At 51.4% G+C, this 19,291-nt stretch overlaps 5 protein-coding genes across 5 annotated transcripts; all 5 read right to left on the bottom strand.

The window, feature by feature from the left end:
- Positions 1-3,143: 3,143 nt before the first annotated feature.
- TRIVIDRAFT_187712 (uncharacterized protein) lies at positions 3,144-3,464 on the bottom strand (the record flags this gene model as incomplete). The annotated part of the gene is made up of 1 exon (XM_014094386.1): positions 3,144-3,464. One exon carries the CDS (start codon positions 3,462-3,464, stop codon positions 3,144-3,146), a length of 321 nt encoding a protein of 106 aa, XP_013949861.1.
- Positions 3,465-5,554: 2,090 nt separating this feature from the next.
- Positions 5,555-6,226, bottom strand: TRIVIDRAFT_38268 (uncharacterized protein; the record flags this gene model as incomplete). The annotated part of the gene is made up of 1 exon (XM_014094385.1): positions 5,555-6,226. One exon carries the CDS (start codon positions 6,224-6,226, stop codon positions 5,555-5,557), a length of 672 nt encoding a protein of 223 aa, XP_013949860.1.
- A 1,059-nt stretch (positions 6,227-7,285) lies between these two features.
- TRIVIDRAFT_82535 (uncharacterized protein) lies at positions 7,286-8,979 on the bottom strand (the record flags this gene model as incomplete). Its single annotated transcript, XM_014094384.1, has 2 exons — positions 7,286-8,334; positions 8,411-8,979. The coding sequence occupies 2 exons, from the start codon at positions 8,977-8,979 to the stop codon at positions 7,605-7,607; spliced, it is 1,299 nt and encodes a 432-aa protein (XP_013949859.1).
- A 680-nt stretch (positions 8,980-9,659) lies between these two features.
- On the bottom strand, positions 9,660-12,352 carry TRIVIDRAFT_175355 (uncharacterized protein; the record flags this gene model as incomplete). The annotated part of the gene is made up of 5 exons (XM_014094383.1): positions 9,660-10,488; positions 10,562-10,931; positions 11,005-11,603; positions 11,669-12,227; positions 12,311-12,352. 5 exons carry the CDS (start codon positions 12,350-12,352, stop codon positions 10,040-10,042), a joined length of 2,019 nt encoding a protein of 672 aa, XP_013949858.1.
- Positions 12,353-14,160: 1,808 nt separating this feature from the next.
- On the bottom strand, positions 14,161-17,765 carry TRIVIDRAFT_56288 (uncharacterized protein; the record flags this gene model as incomplete). Its single annotated transcript, XM_014094382.1, has 6 exons — positions 14,161-15,478; positions 15,541-16,882; positions 16,921-17,007; positions 17,056-17,449; positions 17,561-17,643; positions 17,702-17,765. The coding sequence occupies 6 exons, from the start codon at positions 17,763-17,765 to the stop codon at positions 14,161-14,163; spliced, it is 3,288 nt and encodes a 1,095-aa protein (XP_013949857.1).
- Between the last annotated feature and the right edge of the window lie 1,526 nt (positions 17,766-19,291).

The raw sequence follows: 19,291 nt of genomic DNA, 5'->3' as shown, positions 1-19,291 counted from the left end.
TCCGTACTAATAATCTCGACATGTTTGTGCAAAGCTGCCGTGGCTGCCATCCAGGACAAGTCCTAGCTAGGGAGTTAGTGCCCAACAGTTCCGATCTTCAGGGAAGAAGCTGCTTTGAATCAGGCATGTGGAACAACTGCTAGGTATTCCAGCTACCCGAAGGCCTGTTCGTACTGCTAATTTGAACCTGATGTTCCCCCCAAGTGCACTTGATGTTGCATCCATGTACTTTGAGAGGCAGCCATGGCCGATCTTCTGCCACAACAACCGTTGGCCGAAGTATGTACATGCAGCCAACTGCCTGCTTCTTCTTTTTCTTCTTTTTGTTTTTCTTTAATTCGTAGGCATCTTCATTCAATCTATTTGATTTTCTTTTTCCCTTTTCTTTCCTTTTTCTTTTTCCCTTCTTCTTCATCTTCTTCCATTGTATCTTGTCAAATCACGATTTCACGTATTCACACACTGGTACATACGCCGTCGATGTCATGAGCCCCAGAATCGAATAGCCCACCAACCAGGATACAATAGAAGGCCAAGAAATAAAATACTAAACAATGCAGCAAAGCAACAATACAGCGCTCATTCACTAAGCAAACTGTACAAGTACTCGCACTCGTACAATGTAGACTACAATGTACGGAATACGGATTACGGAGCACAGCGTCGCGCTTTCTCCGTAATTCGTGTGGAGATGCCCGCCACAGACGTCATACAGCGGCCAGGTCTAAGGAAGGTGCAACAAGCGGCTCGGGCGGAGCAGAAAAAAGACCCTTTTCAACGTCAATACACAGGGACTCGCTGACAAGTCTGGAATAGCGCTCCTTTTTGTATGGCGGGCTTGCTCTGCTTTTTCTTTTTCTTTTTTTGCGCCTTTTTTGGGGAGGTCCTGCAGGGTAGAAATTCCAGACCAAATGGCCCAGAGCAGCTGTCCTTTACAAGACAAGAACATCGTGTAGAATGACGGTAAGTACAAGATGTCAAAATGTCAAAATGTCAAAATTACAGGGCAATTAGCACGTGCCATGGACCCTTTTCGTGCTAAGGTTAGGCCGTGATGAAATCTGGGGCGCATTGATGGAGATGTTCGCTGGTCGACGCAAAGGGACACAGACTCTGGCGCTCCCTGTGTGCGAGTGTCGATCACCACCAAACAAACACTGAACCCGTGTTTCATTAACCCGCAGCCCAGATTATCAGACTTCCAGCCCCCAGACGGCCAGTGCTGATCATGCGGGTTCCCGAAGATGACGGATTTGTTCTGTTTGCTCGACAACCCTTGAATTACCCTTGAATTACCTTACTCGGAGTAGCAGGAGTCCGGAGAAGTTGTCCCGCCGTTTTACAGAATTTAAGTGCAAAGGGCCTGTACTACAGCATCCCAGGCCTTTGAATCCCCCGCTTGACAGGGGGTCTCTTCTTTTTCCTCTTCGCTGGGCTCCAGCCAAAATGTCGGGCTGGTCCTCTCTTCTCTCTTCGCCATCCCTGCCTTCATTCCATGCACATACATACGGGCATCCAGGCAAAAGCTGAGCATGCAGCTCATTGGCCCTCGATCCGTCCTTGGCTCTTGGCATCAGGCAGGCCGCATCTTCGGGCCCGATGCCGAAATCGCCGGTACTCGTACATGCAAAAATGTGTGTCTGATGTCGGGCATTTGGGCGGGAAAAAAAAAAAGAAAGGGCTGACGAAAACTAAGACACTACCCTCGCAACGGTTGCGCATGACCACGGCATAAATGCCTGTACACTTACAAAAAAGGAAAAGATGAATGAGGGGGAAAATGGATAGGCAAGTTAAAAAAAAAAAGAAAAAAGAAAAGAAAATAATACGGAGTGACCATCGTGAAACCGCCACTCGCCAAGCATTTTGCCTCTCCTCACATGGCCCCCTTGTCTGAGACTCGATGTCGTTCTGCTACTTGACATTCAGGCTTTCACATACCTGTACGAGCACTACCGGCAGCTGTACAACTACCTGTACGGTAGCACTCACAAAACGGGGTGTGGTGGCCCAAACCGCTCTCTGCGTGCAACCCAAGCTCGCACAAGTAACAACTGACAGGTCTCTTGAGGCGACGAGGCCAGAACAAAAAGCCCAAGGCAGCCCGCCAGTAAGGCGTCGGCAATCCACCGACTCGGTGAGATACCCTGGTCGAAATGGAACGCCACTTGATGTGCGCTTGCCGAGCGAAGAGCCCAGAGCCAGAGCCGGAGCAGCCCAATGGGCATCCATAGAGGGCGTCGAATCCCATCAGTCTTTTAGCCATTCTGCAGTTTCGGATATAGGATAGGCAGCAACAGTTGTATGTATGTATTGCGTATGTACCTTGATCCTTGTGCCGATTTGCTCTGCTTTGCCTTGTTTGCTATGTTGCCCAGGCACAGGGTCTAGATCATCAAGTGCCTATGTTGGAGATCTGCTCTGTATAGAAAGAACCCAGTAACGATGAACATGTCGACCTCAGCGCTGCTCTGAGATGTGTACCCCTAAATCCGTGTAACACAATAGCCGCGTTCACGCCTAAATAGCATGGTCATGCCCATCTCCCGACTTAAGGAGCTGCAGCGGTGACTTTCCAACCACCCACTACAATTAAGCCTCCTTTGGGCTTAACGGCTTCGATAGTTCCATGTACAAGTATGGCCTTGGGCGAGTAGGATAGCTTCCTACCCCTTGCGCCAACGGTATAAACTTTACCAGGATTGCGAGGCTACACTGGCGGCAGTTAGAAATGGGGGGTTTTGATGAAGAAGGGGTTTGGAAGAAGATAACGATTCAGTCGCGCTCTTATACTCCGTACTCGTATTTAATAATAATGCTTAATGCCGACGGCTCTTATTATATACCTCCGGCAAGCTTGCACTCCAGATATCAGATGACGTTGTGAAGGAGTATACTCCCAAATCTTAAAAGGCCTTATGCCGTTATAAGGAAACGAAGTTAGGGACACTCTTAAATTCGAAGCACCAGGTACAAGGGAGACACTGCCTTCCATTCCAAAGCATATAAAAGTAGTCCTTGTTCAAATCCAACGCTTGCTATCGTGTTAATATCTGACATGACATGGTATCGTGATTATTTGACATGAATCCCAAGAGCACACCAAAAACTCCAGAAAGTCCAAAGAAACCAGAAGATCAACATCAGTTGTCCTCATACATCTTCATCAAGTTAGCCTTGATCTGTGTTATCTGGCCATTCAAAGCCTGCTCCTTATTCTCAAGCGCTGCAATGCGCTCCTGCAACCTCGCAATCTTAATCTTCTTTTCGTTGAGGGCTACACGAGCAGAGTCTCTGCCCATGGCGATGCCCTTGGTGCGGCGGGCAGACGTAGCGAGGATACTGCGAACGGATTGTAGAACAGAGGGTTCGATGGACTGCGATTGAAGAAGATCCATGACTTGCTCAGTAATCTCGTGGCCGTCATCTTTGTCCTCGTCGTCATTCAGCTGAGTAGCCGTCATTGCTGACGAAGGGATAGTGGGAGGAGGAGCATCCATGCTGCTAGGAGGAGAAGTTTGCTGAGTGCTAGTTGGCGAAGATTGAGAGCCTTTGTTCTTGCTCGGCGTAGGAGGAAACGGCTCTGGCTCCTCAAAGGACACAGATTTGGAGCGCTTGGCGCTCTGCGCCTGGGGGAAGAGAGTGCGGGCGACCGGCCGTGATGAGGAGGCGAGAATATCGTCTTCGCCATCTGCTGTGTTGAGGTCGCCGTAGCCCTGCTCGCGGATAAACTTCTCGACGCTCTTGTCCGTCATGTCGGCAAGCTGCCGCTCTTCATCCGAGCCCATGTCGTCAAAGTCGTCCTCCGCAAAAGCGTCATACTTGCGTTTCACACCAGTGCTAGGACCTGGAGTAGGAGGCTCATAGCCACCAGAGCCAGTGTCAGCGGCTTTGCCCTTGCCCTTGTCCTTGTCTGATGATTCCGCTTCTGGCTGTGACGAGCTCACGCGCTGAGGAGGCTTCGCAGCCTCTTCATCACCATCCATCTCTTGAGCTCGCAAATTCCCAGGGTCACTCCGCCGCCTGTCTCCCAGAATCTCAAATCCAATATCTGTGAGGCGTGTCTGCGTAAAAGACGGCAGCTTCGACGGGGTAGCGGCCGAGCTGCCTTCGCCACAAAGGCTAATCTCTCGTAGTCTCGCGTCTTCGAACCAGAGGAAGAAACCGCACCCGTCGGGGCCACGAAGAGGACACGCCCAGAATGACCTGCCGATATTACGAGTTTCTGATGAGACGATGCGCGGGACGGCCTTTGCGCGTGGAGAACAATTGCCTGGATGGATAGAGCCATGTGTGAGCTTTCTTGGGCGCTTTCAAGGTTCGTTCTCAATTCTCGAGCGGGACGGAATGTACGAGATGGGAATGATTGAGGGATTTAGGTGATGGTAGAAGTAGAGAAAGACGACGTACACCACCACTCCTTCCGTTGCCAAAGTCCCTTAAGCCTCCGCTTCTCGGAAGATGGTGTCGCAGGATAGACGTTCTGGTGGCGGTTGCTGGTAGGTGTTGTCGTCGCCATACCGCAAGTAAATCGCCCACAAAAAAGCCAGAAAATTGATAAACTCACAAAAAAGGAAGGCCAAAAAAACAGTCGCTAAATCAAAATACGAAGCCGTGCCACAATCTGCACGGAAACTTCTCTCATAATCTCATCAAGTTGCTTCCATGTAGGAAATGTCAAGGTGAGAGTACGGAGTAGTGTTAACCTAAACTCGAATATGGAGAAGTGGGCAGTTTTGACAGCGGCTGAGGGGCGGGAGGCGCCCCAGGTCTGAGAGTCTAGTGGTGCTATCCCTGCTAACTCCCCCGAACAGCATTTACAGCGCTGCCTTGATATTCTGCCTATTATCTAACGTATAGTATGGATGGCTAAGGTGCACATCAAATGCTTCGAGTTGCCTAGCATACACTATCGTCCATCTATATTATTGTTGGCTGATCATCAGGTGTTTTGTGTGTGCGCCTCTCTCGAAAGAGCGAGGCTGGGAGCGCTTCGCACACCGTTTTGATTCGACCGCATGCCGAAGCTGAACATCCTTTATGAGCTCGCGCCGACCTAACCGTGCATTGATCGCAGGGGTGCCGGTTTCAATGCGTGATTCTGCCTTGCCAGGGCTTTGCCTTGCCGTCTGCTGTACGAAATACAGGTAGATCACATGCAGACATAATACAAAACTTTCTTCTTTGTATGACTCGGAACACAAGAGGAAAATACCTACTCTCCCTACATACTGTACATCTAGACATGATGATAACAAATGCTATTATACTCTACATAACAATATTTGACGAGGTGGATATCAGCTCCAAGTCTATAGCCAGCCATAATGGTAATAATAATGATAATGAAATGCCGTCGATCGGCTGTAGTACAAGAATCCCAATCATTTTCTACCTTGCTCCCCTTCCATTCCGCAGTCTATCACAGATGTGCGCTGTCTTTAATGCCTCTCCCAACCAAAAAAACACCATTTCTAAAATCCCATCATCCCTGCAACCGCCCCTCCCCCCCCCCCCTCCCCCTCATTACACATCTTGTACCCCTGGTCAAGAATTATGGCCCCCTAGGAAAAGCCAGCTTCTCCGTAAGAAGCTTGTTCGTCGTCTTAAACACGTCCTCGGGAGTAGGCGTGGCATCAACCTTGATGACCTTGCCCTCGCCCTCGTAGAAGTTGACAACGGGCATGCTCGTCTCGACAAACGTGCGGAAGCGCTTGCGGATACTCTCAGCATTGTCGTCAGTTCGACCGCTCGTCTTGCCCCGCTCCAGCAGGCGCTCCTCCATCACCTTCTCGGGGCAGTCGAAGAACAGGACGAGCTTGGCGGGGCAGACAGCCTCCTCAAACTTGTGCGCCTGGTCCATCTTGCGGGGGAAGCCGTCGATGAGGAAGCGGCCCTTGGTGGTGCCCTTCTGGCGGAGGGCCTCGGTCATGGCGTTCTCGAGCAGCTTGATGGTCACCTCCATGGGGACAATAAGGCCGTCCTTGATGTAGTCCTTGATCAATTGGCCAAACTGGGAGCCGGGTCGGTTCTGCTCTTCGCGCAACAGGTCGCCGGCGGAGAGATGGGTGAAGCCCTGCTCGGCAACAAGTCTGGCGCATTGCGTGCCCTTTCCAGCACCGGGGCCGCCGAGCACGAAGACGACAGTCACATCAGAGGGGCTAAAGACCGGCGTGGTCTGAGAAAGCTGCGCAGCAGGCGCGGCAATTTCGGTCGCGGGAGGCATGTCTTCACGTAGCAAAGTGCAATTGTCAGCAAACCAAGAGAACAATGTCCGGATCCGTGGCCATGGAACTACCATCACTCACTTTTAACACGAGTGTTTGCCAGTTGAATATATCCCGCCGTACCCAATCCAATAAGCGCAAGAAAAGGCCAGAACTTGATGCGATCGCCTCCGCTGGTGCGAGGTTCCTGAGAGGAATAAAAGCGCTGTTGACGGAAGACACGAGGGCCGCAGAGCGGTGACGAGCAAGATGTTGCGCGTGTGGAGACGGATTTGCCTAAAGTGCGGTTGGCGAGGCGCAACGAGGTCGACATGCGGGAGGCCATTGGTTCGTTTTGGGGTCCTTTGATCGATGTGGTGTTAGATCCGTAGGTAGTCCAGAGGGTTCGTCTTGGTGGGCTGATGCCAGCAGCTGCTGCGTTGTCCAAAGGTTGAAGCCTGCAAAGTCAAGGTGATCAACGAAAAGTAAAGTGCGTCTCTCGTGAGAAACAAAGGGGAGCTGTAAAGAGAGAAAGAAGGGAATAAAGAAAGGAGAAGCAGAAAAGCCAATTGACTTTTGAAAAGTAAAGACACCTTGTATATGTACCTTATTATAATACCCAACAGGATTCAATTACAAGTCTATGCAATGCGCAGATTGGAGGCATGGCAAATTACCCCCCCAAAACCGCAGGACGCGACGTCACGTGATGCGTTCAGGGGGAAATGGGCATTTCATCAACTCCTTATTATCGATATAATAGCTTTGCCTTGTTTGTTTATTAAAGCTATCCGTACTTACTCCATGAACACCACTAAAGTAATCTTCATATGCGGTATATCATATATCATCAGCAGGAGTCATGTACATGGTATTGTCAAACTACTATTTCGAGGGCTCGATGTGGCGCTTTCTCCAATCCGCTCCGGCAACTTATATTCATCTTAAGTCCTGTTATCAGTAAACTCTACTCCGTCTGCTATATTGCTTCATATAACGGCGTTAAGCTCTACCTTGTCAAGGAGTAGATATTGCAAAGGATATATCCAGCAGCACATCAGTTTGGTCCCCATCAAACTCCAAAATCAACCCGCGTCTCTTCATCTTTTTAAGATTTTTTTTCTCTTTCGGAATTCTATTGTACCGATAGCTTTTTTCCCCTCCTAGGCTCGTAAAACTAGGAAAGTCTAACAAAAACATCATATGCTAAACCGGCTACGCCATTCGCAATATCCTCCGGCTCGTGATATCGGATTCCCAGCGATGTACTATTAACACAAACGATCAAATATCTCCCTCCCATGCCAGAAAACCCCCCAAATCCTTTGATTTTTCTTTGTTGTAGCTCTCTCCTTTAAATTCCTGGCTGTCTCATGTTCGATTCAGTTTCACCAACGTTTAGTCGTCGTTATCTGTCCTCTCGCGCTGGGGCTGTCTTCGTCGTCCACCCTCCTGGCCTCCAGTGCTGGCGTTGGCCAGCTTTCGCTCCATCTCCTGAATCTCGCGCACCTTGGCGGCCTTTGCGTTGGCCTGCTCCTGCTGCAAAACGACGAGGACGTTCTGCAGGGTTGATCGCCAGTGGTCGACACGGGTGGCCAGCTCCTGGTACTGCTTCTGTCCGAAGACGCGGTAGGTGACCTTGTGGACAAGGAACATTTGGCGCTGCTGTGACAGCTTGCCCTCGACGAGGCCGGCTCGGATAACATCAATGGCCCATGTCTCAATCTCCTCTGAGGGAATCTGGAGCGCCTTGGTGATCTTGGCATACTCAACCTCGCGGCTGGGGGTGGCGGCAGCCAAGCTGGCAAAGGTAAGCAGCCTCATCTTGCGGTATAGCTTCTCAGCATCCAGCTTCTGCTCCTCAACCCAGCCCTTGTGCTCGTCGTTGAAGTCGTTGTAATCCTCAAGGTCCTGCTCGGCAAAGATATCGAGAAGCTGGGAGTAGATGGGTTGAGAGTCGCTGAGCGCCTGCACGCTGGGGATAGCGCGAAGGTCCTGGAAGAGGTAGTGGGTGTTGGAAGCAATGGCCATCTTGAGGGCGCGGAGGGACAGCTTCTGGGCTTCCTCAGAGGCAACACCTTCGCCATCGAAGGTCCGGAGAGCCTTGAGGATGAATTCGTAGGCAGTGCTGGAAGAGAGAGCTCGACGTCAGTATACCATATCTACAACAGGACTAATTCGAGGGCTCGGGGTTGTTTCCTTACTTTTCCTCTCCAGATTCGAGGGCAACCTCTGCAACATCCTCATAAATCTTCCTCTCCATGGCGGCGTCGGTTCCCCATGACTCAATCCATTCCGGCAGCTTCTCCAGGTAGGTCCGCAGACCATCAAACATGCTGTGTGCCTTGAGGAACTTGAGGATTTCCATAAAGACTCGCGCTCGGATAGGGTCATTAGGCTCGAGGAGGTTGAAAATGGTAACGAGCGCATTCAGCGCGAGGCCGGCGCCGTGAACGGGCGAGCTGATCACGGGCTTGGAGACGTTGGCGCAGAGAGTGGGCAGCAGCTTCTTGGGGTCGGAAGACTGCATGGCGAGGTGGATCATCAAGTTCGAGGCGGCAGTGAACTCCTTCTCCGGCACGGTGCTGAGGGCGCTGGAAGCCGCGACCAGCTTTGACAAAACCTCCTCCTTGGGAACCTCCTTGTCGCCGCTCAGGAGCTGCTTGGCATCCTCAGACTTGAGATACTCGGCCATCTCACGGGCAAGATCCTCGAATGATCCATCGACAAATAGCAGCTGGGGCTGCGGCCCGTTGATCGTGGCGCCCGGCATTTTGCCTCTTTTTTTTCTCTGTCCAAACGCCGGATACACTGTCGGTTCGCTCGCGTGCGGTTCTCGTTTCGTCTCGTCCCGTCTCGGCTTGGTGATGGCGAGGCGATGACTTGGCCTTGGATCCTACGATCGAATGAGGTCGAGGGCGAGCGGGGGCGTGGACGTAGGCGTGGGCGTGGCACTGGACAACCGCAAAATGTGAAGTTGAGCGTCTTGACAGGGTCGGCGCCTGAATAGCCCTGTGGTGGGGTCGGCCGTTTTCTCCCTCCTTTCTCTGTGGTCAATCTCAATCCAACAATGCCCACCCCGCCGATTTTTCTGCCGCTCTCAAAGTGTGGGAGCTAAGCGAGGGCGGTGACGCTGCAGAGGCGGCGACCATGTGATATATCACGTGCACTTTGGATTTTGACGATGTCAAGGCAAGATTATCAATGGACAGACATATAAGCGGGACTGCAATCTGCCAAGCAAGATGGCTATAATGCGACATCCTAGGTAGGAAAGAATCTCTAATTTTTTCTCCATCTATATCTCGTAGATCTATTTATATCTCCGAGATTTATTTATATAATAAAGTTATATAATAAAGCAAATATGTTCACCACGTTTACGTACGGCTACCTTTGATCCTCATTCATATATTGCCGTGAATACTCAAGGTTCCCGTCCAAAGGCCAAATGAAGCAAGATGCTGTTATTTGTTATCGCTATTATGGATACTTGTTGCCCTAAACGCAAATCTTTTTTTCTAGCCCGCGAGGCCAGAGAGGACCCTTCCCAGGGCCCAAAGGAGACAGCTGGTCTCCGTTAAAGCCCCCCAAACATGTCATGTAGTCCCCAGATATCCCAACGAAAGAAAGACAAGCGCAACATTAAAACGGAAAAAAGCAAATGCAGAAAAGCAAAGAAAATCAAATGGAGAGAGAAAAAAGATCCGGACCAAATCTCCCATACCAAATACCACACCGACTTGCCAATTCTATATATACACGCAAAGACTCCGATGATTGACTGAAACAGCCAAGGCGCGTTGTTGCCAACTGAAAGATCGTCACTTCGTTTATTTGCCGTTTGGTTTGCCCGCCGCCTTCTTTTTCGCAGCGATGTCGCCGGTAGGGTAGGTGCTCCCGGTGTCATCACCAAACAGCTGCTGGTCTCCTTTGCCACCCATTGCGATGAATTCTTCGGGCGCTCGTTGATGTGCGGGGCCTGCCTCAAGGGGCGCATTAGCCATGCGATGTTTGTTCTTAGAAAACACCTTGATGGGAGTTCCCTTGCTTCCGCCGTCCAGTTCAGCAGCAATCGACACGGAATTGAGCGTTGCCAGCAATGTTCTTTCTCTAACAGGAGCTCGACGGTTGACTTCCAAACCCTCGATGCCACCCACGAGCCCTCCGGTGCTGTCATTCACAGCCGGTGCGGCGGACGTGAGCCATGGGTGCTTGAGGCACTGGTCGATAGTATAACGACGCTCCGGATCCACGATCAGCATGCAATCGATCAGGTCGACTAAACATATTCAAGTTAGTATATGAAGGGGATTCTCGGGCATATTTTACAAAAGAGAATGGTTGAAACTTACGGGCTGGGTCACCGACTGAGTCCCAGTAAGGCGACGGATAGTCAAATCGACCACTCTTGATTTGCTGAGAGAGCGTGAAAGGGAAGTCTCTCGAGAAGAGCTCATCAGAGAAAGGTGGGAAGCCGCAGAGGCAAATATACAGCACAACACCGAGCGACCAGATATCGACGGCTTTGGTGTATTTTCGATTCTTAGTATCGGCCAGGATTTCGGGTGCGACATAGCTGGGAGTGCCGCAGAGCGTTGTTGTGAATGATTCTTCTCCGATAATCTTGGCCAATCCGAAATCGGCCAGCTTCACATGCAAATTTTGGTCTACAACCAGGATATTCTCTGGCTTAATATCTCGATGTACAATGTTACGATCATGCTACGAAAGGAAAGGCGTTAGAAACACGGTTTGATGGCAGGGAAGGTATGTTGCGAAAGGGTAGGGACCTTACCAAATATTTGATGCCCTGGAAAAGCTGAAGGAACAGCTTTCTCGTCTCATCTTCGCTCAGCTTCTGCTTCCTAACAATGTAGTTGAACAGCTCGCCTTCAGGGGCAAGCTCTAGGACCAAGTAAACGTGTTCGCGCTCAGTAAAGGTATCTTTGAGGCAAAGGACGTTGGGGTGGCTGACGCCCATCAGAACGCCAATCTCTTGCTGCAGGCCTTCGGTCTTGGATTTATCCTCCTTGCCAGGATGCTTGGTGAAGATCTTGACGGCATATCGCTTGCCAGTCGACTTCTCTACGCACAGATAGACCTCTGCGAAATGGCCCTTTCCGAGCTTCTCCATAAGCGTGTACTGTTGTGAAAACGCGCTTGTTTGCCGGCTCTGAGGGTATCTGAAGACAAATCTTGCTTTGCCGTGCACGGCGATTTCATCCTGGTCTTCCAGTTCGCGACGCTGGTTCCGCCCGACGAGAGCCTCGTTGACGTACGTTCCATTGCTTGACACGTCTTCAACGACTGCTACAGTATCTGTCCCGACGTTTTCCGCGAAAATAAGGCAGTGTCGGTTGGAAACGACTCCCTCGCTAACAACCACGTCTTCGGCTAATGTTAGCATTCACTGGTCTCCACATCAAAACTAGGCACCAGAGTTATCAGGAATATCTTACCGCACTCGGGGTGACGTCCAATCAGGTATCCTCCAGCTGCAACGCCCTTTACTTTGGTCTTTTCAAATGCCTCCTCTTCCTTGGCAGCCGATGACTCCTTGTCCTGCACTGCGCCGTCCACGGTAGGCTCAACAGCATCGGAAACGGGGCATGCGACGCGTTTTTTGAGCACCAAAGGCTTGTCGCCATATTTGGGGTCCAAGGGGACTAGATAGCCCCAGACACCTTCCTTGAGCTCATCCACAACATCATCAGAGAGCGCTGGGTGGCGATCGATGAACTGGCTGAGCGGCTGCGTGTCTTGCGGAGGAGACGACAGCGCCTGGCTCTGTCCCAGGCTATCGGGAGCCTTCCTGGGGGTAAGCTCGTCGGCCATGGCTACGGGAGGCGTCGCCGTGTGCTCTTTGGGAAGCTCGGTCGAAGCTTCAGCGGCATTGTTTGTGACGGGCGACGGCAGATGATGCTCGCGCGACACGGGAGTCTTGTCCGGGTCGGCCTGGGCCAAGCGGTCGGACCTGCGGGGCTTCTTCGAGTCTGTACCGTCTTCTGGCAGCGTGCCCTGCGAGAGAGAGGTTAGCAACGATGCCAATGGACCACGAACAGGTCGGTGCAGAGATGGGATTCCCAGGCCAGAGGACGTACGCGAGGCCGTTTCAATTGGCTCTTTTCGGTTCGGTGCGCCATGGTCCTCCGAAGCGCAGATCGGAGGCGCCGAATAAGGGCTTGGATAATCCTCAGGCGAGCGCTTACGGGGGATTCACAGATATTGAAGGCTGGTTGCGATGATGTGCCACTCGAATACCATACCGTGAATAATAAATCTGGGCGAGGGCGGAAGCCTACGAAGAGCTGGGTCACTGGACCCGCTCTGCAACCTTGAACTTTAGCACCTCTGGAGACGCTCGAGGTACCTAGTACTACTTTTGGGGTACTTGATGTCGCTGGGAAGAGACGGAGTGTCTCACACATTTTTGCACGTTCCATCCGTTGCAGCGCATGTACCTCGGACACCTGTCTGGTGGGGAAGCGGCACGGCAGATGACATACAGGTACCTGTGAGTCACTACGAGGTAGCACCTAGCAGATCGTCCCTTGCGTCTGCTCTCGCGGTGCGCGGACCAGCTGACTTATTGCACTGTCATGGGAGGATTAAAAATTCATGGTGCTAATGGAAATGGAAAGGCCTAGATAGGACAGTCCGGCGTTTTATCTGTTGTTACCACTACTACGGAGTACCACAGCCAGGTTTGGTCGAGGTTGAGCAGCACCTCGTCTTTACCTGGAGTAGAGACCAGTACTGTACATCGCCTGAGGATATACGACCGGAGTACAGGGGCCTTACCGTACAGGTACTTAGTAGGTTCAAGGTAAGTTTCACATTCCAATTTACTCCGTTTTAACCTTTTATTCGACATCGACAGATAAAGTCTCTCGTTCATATTCATGGCCCCATCTATGTCTCGCACCCGAATGACATCCATGCTTCCCCGTCTTGCCATCCAATTCCCTGCAAGTACTTACACAAGGCTGCCTTGCCTACCTACCCTACCTACCTACCTATCAATCCCCGCCCACTTCAAGTCAGTCACCTGCACAGCCACCACTTCCTTCACTTGAGAGATACACGAGGCCCCATTTCGTGCCCTCTTCAGCCTCACAGCGGACTCTGTCACGATAACGCATCATCCACAAACTGCTTAGGTCACGCCCTCCCCCAGCGTGGACATCAACCCATCTCTGTCACGCCCAGACTGTGGCGACGTGGTGCCTGTGAACATCAGTTGAGTCCTACGGGCAAGTAGTATTTCGCCGATAAATCTCTATGGTACCTTATCTAGAAGGCATCCAGAGCCTCAGGTATCCAAGGCAGGAAGGACGACCTACCTGTCAGCACATTCACATGTGATGAGAGCCCGTGCGGTTTGCAGTAGCCGAACCAACTCTTTCACCCCAATAATCAGATAGTCAAGATGCCGATGCAGCGTAAAATATAGCTAACTTGAGTGCTCTCTATCTCTGATACCGCCTTGTCCAGCCGTACTATTGGAGCCTTTCTCCCATCCCATGTGTCCATTAATCATTAATCACTAGTTTTCCTACTACCCAGCACTATTATACCTTTCCAATATTACTCTCCCGTGGCCCTCTAACCGTGTTTCTCCAAAAAAAACGCTTGGGCACCCATTATCGAGCCTTTTCCATCGTAATCATGTCGGCTCGTGCAATTCTTCATAAGGTTCTCTTTCCAGTCGTCAAGACACTGCTCCAAGAACGCCAGGCCACCCCAATTCACCGCATCACTTGGCACCGCACCTGCCCATCTCCCTTTGAAAAGAAAAGCCTGATAATAATAATAATACTGTCCGTCATCAAAACAAATGTACACGCGCATAGCCGACGCCACTAGCTCATCTAAAGCTGCGGAGCCAATGCGCCTCGTACATTTGGTAACATAGCGTGAGCCCCGCCAATCGATCCCAGAGTTTGGGCTCCTATTTTTCCGGGATGGGCGACCTTGCCAGCCTCCCCCCTGCGCTCACTCGCTTCTGAAGGCGAACTTCCTTGTCTTTCAGAAGCCTGTCAGCTGAACTGCTGCCGCTGCTGGGCAGCGAGGGCACCGTATCGTTGCCAATGGTGAACCCTTTGCCCTTTTTCTGCTCAAAATACTGCTGTGCATATCTTCCGAGAGGGAATGCCGGGAGAGACGATGGGATTTCCGCGCCATTTTGAATCAGTAGCTCTGCGACAGGGAAAGGCACTGGCTTATTGTCAGAGTCCGTTGAGCTTTGCCCCGGAATGGGGGATGGTGAAGCTGGGTCGGCCGCCGCAAGCGCAAGCCACACAGCGTGTGTCCCTCTCATCTTATCCACGACATTTGGGTTTGCCCCCAGCGCCAAAGCGTAGAGCACCTGTTGGATCTCGTTCTTTTTAATCGCAGCAAGCAAGGTTTCGTCTGCTGAAGCGTAACGTGAAAGGGTTGGCGAAATCGGATCGACAAAGGCACGTTCCACATATTTTGCTGTGATATATCTTAGACGCCGCTCGCGGTTTGCTAGCGCCGTTAATTTTTGAGACTGATCGAGTTTGGCTTCCCAAATCATGTTGGACACTCGGTTACCGATGAGGAGGAGCATTTCGACAATATCGAGAGTGAATGACTTGATATCCAGAGTGAGGGAGCGTATCTTGCTGACGTGCGTTCCTAAGGAACGGTGGATGCCACCGCATTCGATGCAAAGAATAATGCCCAAATTGATCGACACCCACTCAACCTTGATATCTGAGCCACAGTCGGCACAGTAGCAATTTCCTTGGTCGTTGTCTCGCAACATCTGTAACAGTCTGTCCGGGTGCTCATCGTAACTTGAGCTAGGCATCCGCACTGGACTGGGCCGCGCGCCAACTGTTGTTCTTCGGAATGGAACTCCACTGTTGGCGTTGGAGTGATGGGAGTGGTGCGAGCCATGGACAGATTGGATCTTGCCAGTGAGAACGGACCCAATGTCCCTCTTAAGAGAAGAGTCAGATCCCCTTGATGTTGCCTGTCGCTCCCGGTAAGCTCGGCCCTCCACGGCACTCTGTAAAGCATTGTTGATGGACAAAATCCAGCTGTTCATATCTTCCTCGGACGTTGCTTGATACACACGCTTGAAATTGGGCGTGATAACCTCGAAACAAAATCGCCGCTCGGCATTTCTAGCTTCACGGACCGAAGCCATGCGGAGATCAATTGGGTCCATGTGGAGATCCAACTTCTGCTTCCAATTACTGTATTCAGACAGTTTACCCTGATCCAGAACGATCCAAAATCTGGTTACTCTGTTAGTGTGCGTGCCAAAAAGTCAGTCAACCAAGAGAAGTGGGTTACATACTTGTGCCATCCCTGCTTGTTTAGATTGCGAGGGTCAACATGCCCGCCTGGCCGGTTCAATGCCCAGAGAAGACCTTCTTTCCTCTGTGATAAGTTTGATTGCAGGCTACTCTGGTCTTCGAGATCACGGATGCCTTTGAACTTTGAACTTTGGCTGGGGCTGCCGATGCTTGAGGCAGGCCCAATATCCACAGGTGCGGGAATAGTCGCCGTTGTTTGCACGGCACCACTCGAGGTTGAAGGTTTAAGTTGAGAGCCTGTGCTTTCAGCTCTCCCAAGCTCCGTGTCTGAGGTATGAGCGGTGCTACTGTTCGAGTTGGCAACTATGGTTGCGGCACTGCCGAGGCTGGCTTGTTCCGGCTCCGTGTACGGCTTGTTGCTCTTTTCCAGCTGGCGTCGCTTTTCCTCACGCTCTCTTCGCTGGTATTGGTATTCTTTATCAGCCTCCTGGACTTCGTTTGCCAAAGCTACAAGCTGAGGGCGAAGGTTTTCAATCTTTTGCGCAGTTGCCAAAAATGCACCCGTCTGTGCGTCAGCGAACTTTGTTAGATGTGACAACACCTCTTGGTCTTTGCGACCGCCATGGAGATCTTGCACGAAGCTCGAGTAATCGAAGCGCTTGAGCTCGAAATTCCGCCGTTTGTTTTGATACTTGGAGTCGCTTTCAGCAAGCTTCTTAGCTTTGACCGAATCTTGACGCTGGCCAAGGTATCGTGAAACATAAGCATAATAGTCCTTGCTTTCTTCCTCAAAATCTCGCTTTTTGTTTTCCGCTTGCTTAATATCAAACTGATATAATTTGGTGATGGGTTCGATAATCGTTTTCTGAAGATTCGCAGTATTTTGACGCTCGTAGGCCAGGATTTCCCGAGCAATCTTGTCGAAATAGTGCTCTAACGCAGGCTGGACGGCATTTGCATTCGTAGACGAGGCTTCGCGCAACGCATCCATAAAGGCGACAAATGCTTCGTTGGCTTCGGTCTGAGATGCATGGACTTGCTCTGCTCTCTTTAACACCTTCTTCATCTGCGCGCGCATGTTTCCGGTCTTTTGCTCGAGTGCTTTCAGTGTGGCGCGGAAAACAGGACCATCGTCAGCCACGGTGACGTCTTCGGCTGGCCTAGGAACGCATTGTACGTCCACTTTTGTGGATTCTTTAGTCTGCGGAATAGGGGGGATGTTGGTCTCTCCGAGGGCGAGCATGGGGGAGAGCGGCTGCTCCTCAATGTCTGCGGCGAGACGGGAGTCTACCGATTGAGCTGAAGCAATTCGGATCTTGGGCGGAGACGCCAAAAGGAAGGGTGCCGAGGGCGAGTTGGGCTGAGTTGGTGTTGTGTATGAACCTGAAAAGGGTTTGTCAGCAACGAGAACATTTCGAAACCATTAATCGGCCGAGCATACTTGAAACCCAATACGAAAAGGCAGCAAGAGTGTGCAATCGGTGGGCACGCGAATCGTACTCGACAAACTTGAGATGGTCAGTTTCAGAACTAGCAGGAAATAGGATGCATGCGACAAACGCTGCAAGAGTTCCTCCATCCACCGCCTTTATCTTCCTGGCTCCTAGGAGCTTTCCATTTCCACGTCCATTCGAAGGACACAGCAGCGGTCCCACTTGTTGAGTAGTCTCCTACAAGAGCCACATTGTCGTTTTTGTGCAAGTTGGGGTTGGCGTGGAATTCTCGGGTGACTAGATTCTCGACTTCCTTTGAAGTGGAAGCGTAGACAAAGGTGAGGCCAGATATGTTGGTATCGCTCGGCGCGAGCTGCCCATCGGGGTTTGGCGAGTTCGACGGCGCGGGCTGTGCCGTCTGGCGAATAACAAATGCGAAGGTAAATATAAGCTCATCATCGCCACTCAGCTTGAGTAGAAAGTTGGGCGGTCCAGCGCCGTTGGAGGACTCCGGGTCCTAGCCCCCAGGATGTTAGCTTCAGGAGCGGGATAAACAAAGAGGCTGCGCTGGTCTAACCTGGACAAACTCTATGGGATTGCTGTCGCCCGGAGGTCGCGCGGCGTTCACTCTGGTGGCCGGAAAGGCATTGGGAGTGATGTGAATCGAAGTGCGCTTCCGCGGGTTCGTAACAACAATCGAGGTGATGCTCACTATAGGCTCAGGTCAGCACTCCAGTCTGTCGCAGATCTGGCCAAGGATGGCACGCACGACGATTCTGGTCTCTGAGATACAGAGTCGACCCATCGTCGGGTCTACTGCTGACATTGCCCATGGCGACGAAAGCTCAGCGGAGGCCAGCAGCGGGAGCTGGGGAATGGCGATACTGAGATGCAAGCGAACTGGCAAAGGGAAGATGGCGCGGGGCTCGGGGCGGGAAGCGGATCGTCATCTGGAGGCCAGAACCGATCAGACAGGCCGCAAGAAATGCTTGGATAAGTGATGAGAGCAAATGTATGCGGTGGTTGAAGGCTGCAAGACTGCGATGCGGGAGAGGAGAGGAGCTCGGACGGCGACAAGGCGAGCCGCACGCAGAAGTTGGGGAGGTGAATAATAAGAGTTGAGACGCAGCAGAGGGTACCGCGGCCTCAGACGCGCCTATAATTATCAGGTGGAACTGGGTTTAGCCACTGAAGGTGACCTGGAGGCAGGGCTGTGGAGATGTGGCTTCAGCTACCAGGTACCGCTACGAGTAGCCTAAACGCCTTTGAGGAGGCGCCTACTGATCAACATTGAGCTTGCTAGGTTCTCTTTGTCGGCGCTTCTTTGCTAAAACCGACTGAGCCACAAAGCGCTTGCGTTGGATCTGTTTGGGATATAGACTATTAGTCTACAGTAGATACGAGAAGTAGATGCAATGCTATCGATAATGGGACCAAGCCGCCTTTGCTGCCAAGAAAGTAGATCGTCTTACTCGTTGCATTTCCGCGTAAGAGGAGCTCCTCCAAGAGGCACTTGGCGGTTCATGGGGGGAGCATATCTGCAGTAACACGGAGCACGCCGTACAGCGTCTAGCAGTAGGTTGCTTTAGTAGTGCTTGTACTAAGGTGATGGAGAACTTCCATAGGTAGTATCTCATTACTGGAAGATTACTTTGCACCTGGGTATCCTAGAATATCGCTACATGTATCGTCGAATGGCTGGACGCCACTAATCTTCTCCGTTCCAAGTACATTGGGCGCTGACAGCAGCGTGAGCTCTACACGAGGCGGCACTCAGGTGGTATAATGTGGCGAGAGCTCTCACGTGCCATGGGAGCATGTGAATCAGATGTGTGCGTGATGTAAAAATAACCTTGAAGTTGCAACATCCGGCCATGACGGGGGCTAATGGCATTATCCTAACTCAAGGTAGTACCTATTCTTGGGATGCAACTACTCTCGCGATTCACGACTGTCATCTTGAAGGAGTCTGAAATTAAAACACCCCCTCCAACGCAAAGCGGGGTTTCCAAGCGGCTTGTGCCAGTTGGTTCGTAAAGATGCCCTTTTGCTAATTGAGCGTCAACCATGCGGGAACCCGGAATTTCCATGTTAAAGCCTTTGGCACACATTAAGCATCCAGAGCAAAGGCTCCTCGCATCAGTAAATGTCGCATTGGCTCTGGCCATTCGTGGCTCTGGCCATTCGTATTGATCCATATTGATCCCTGCATGTTCTGATGCTTTAGCGCTTGCAACAGCCCAAAAAAAGGTCCGCTGTGTTCCTGATGTGATTGTGCATGCGTCAACGGTGGCGCTGTTTGGACTTCCCTTTCTCCAGGGGCTCAAAGCGGATGACGCTCCCCTCCCCACAGCCACTA

This window comes from Trichoderma virens (assembly GCF_000170995.1).
Source record: "Trichoderma virens Gv29-8 chromosome Unknown TRIVIscaffold_92, whole genome shotgun sequence".
Classification (NCBI taxonomy): Eukaryota; Fungi; Ascomycota; class Sordariomycetes; order Hypocreales; family Hypocreaceae; genus Trichoderma; species Trichoderma virens.
Note: the sequence above shows the minus strand (reverse complement) of the source record. Positions and strands in the feature narration are given on the sequence as shown.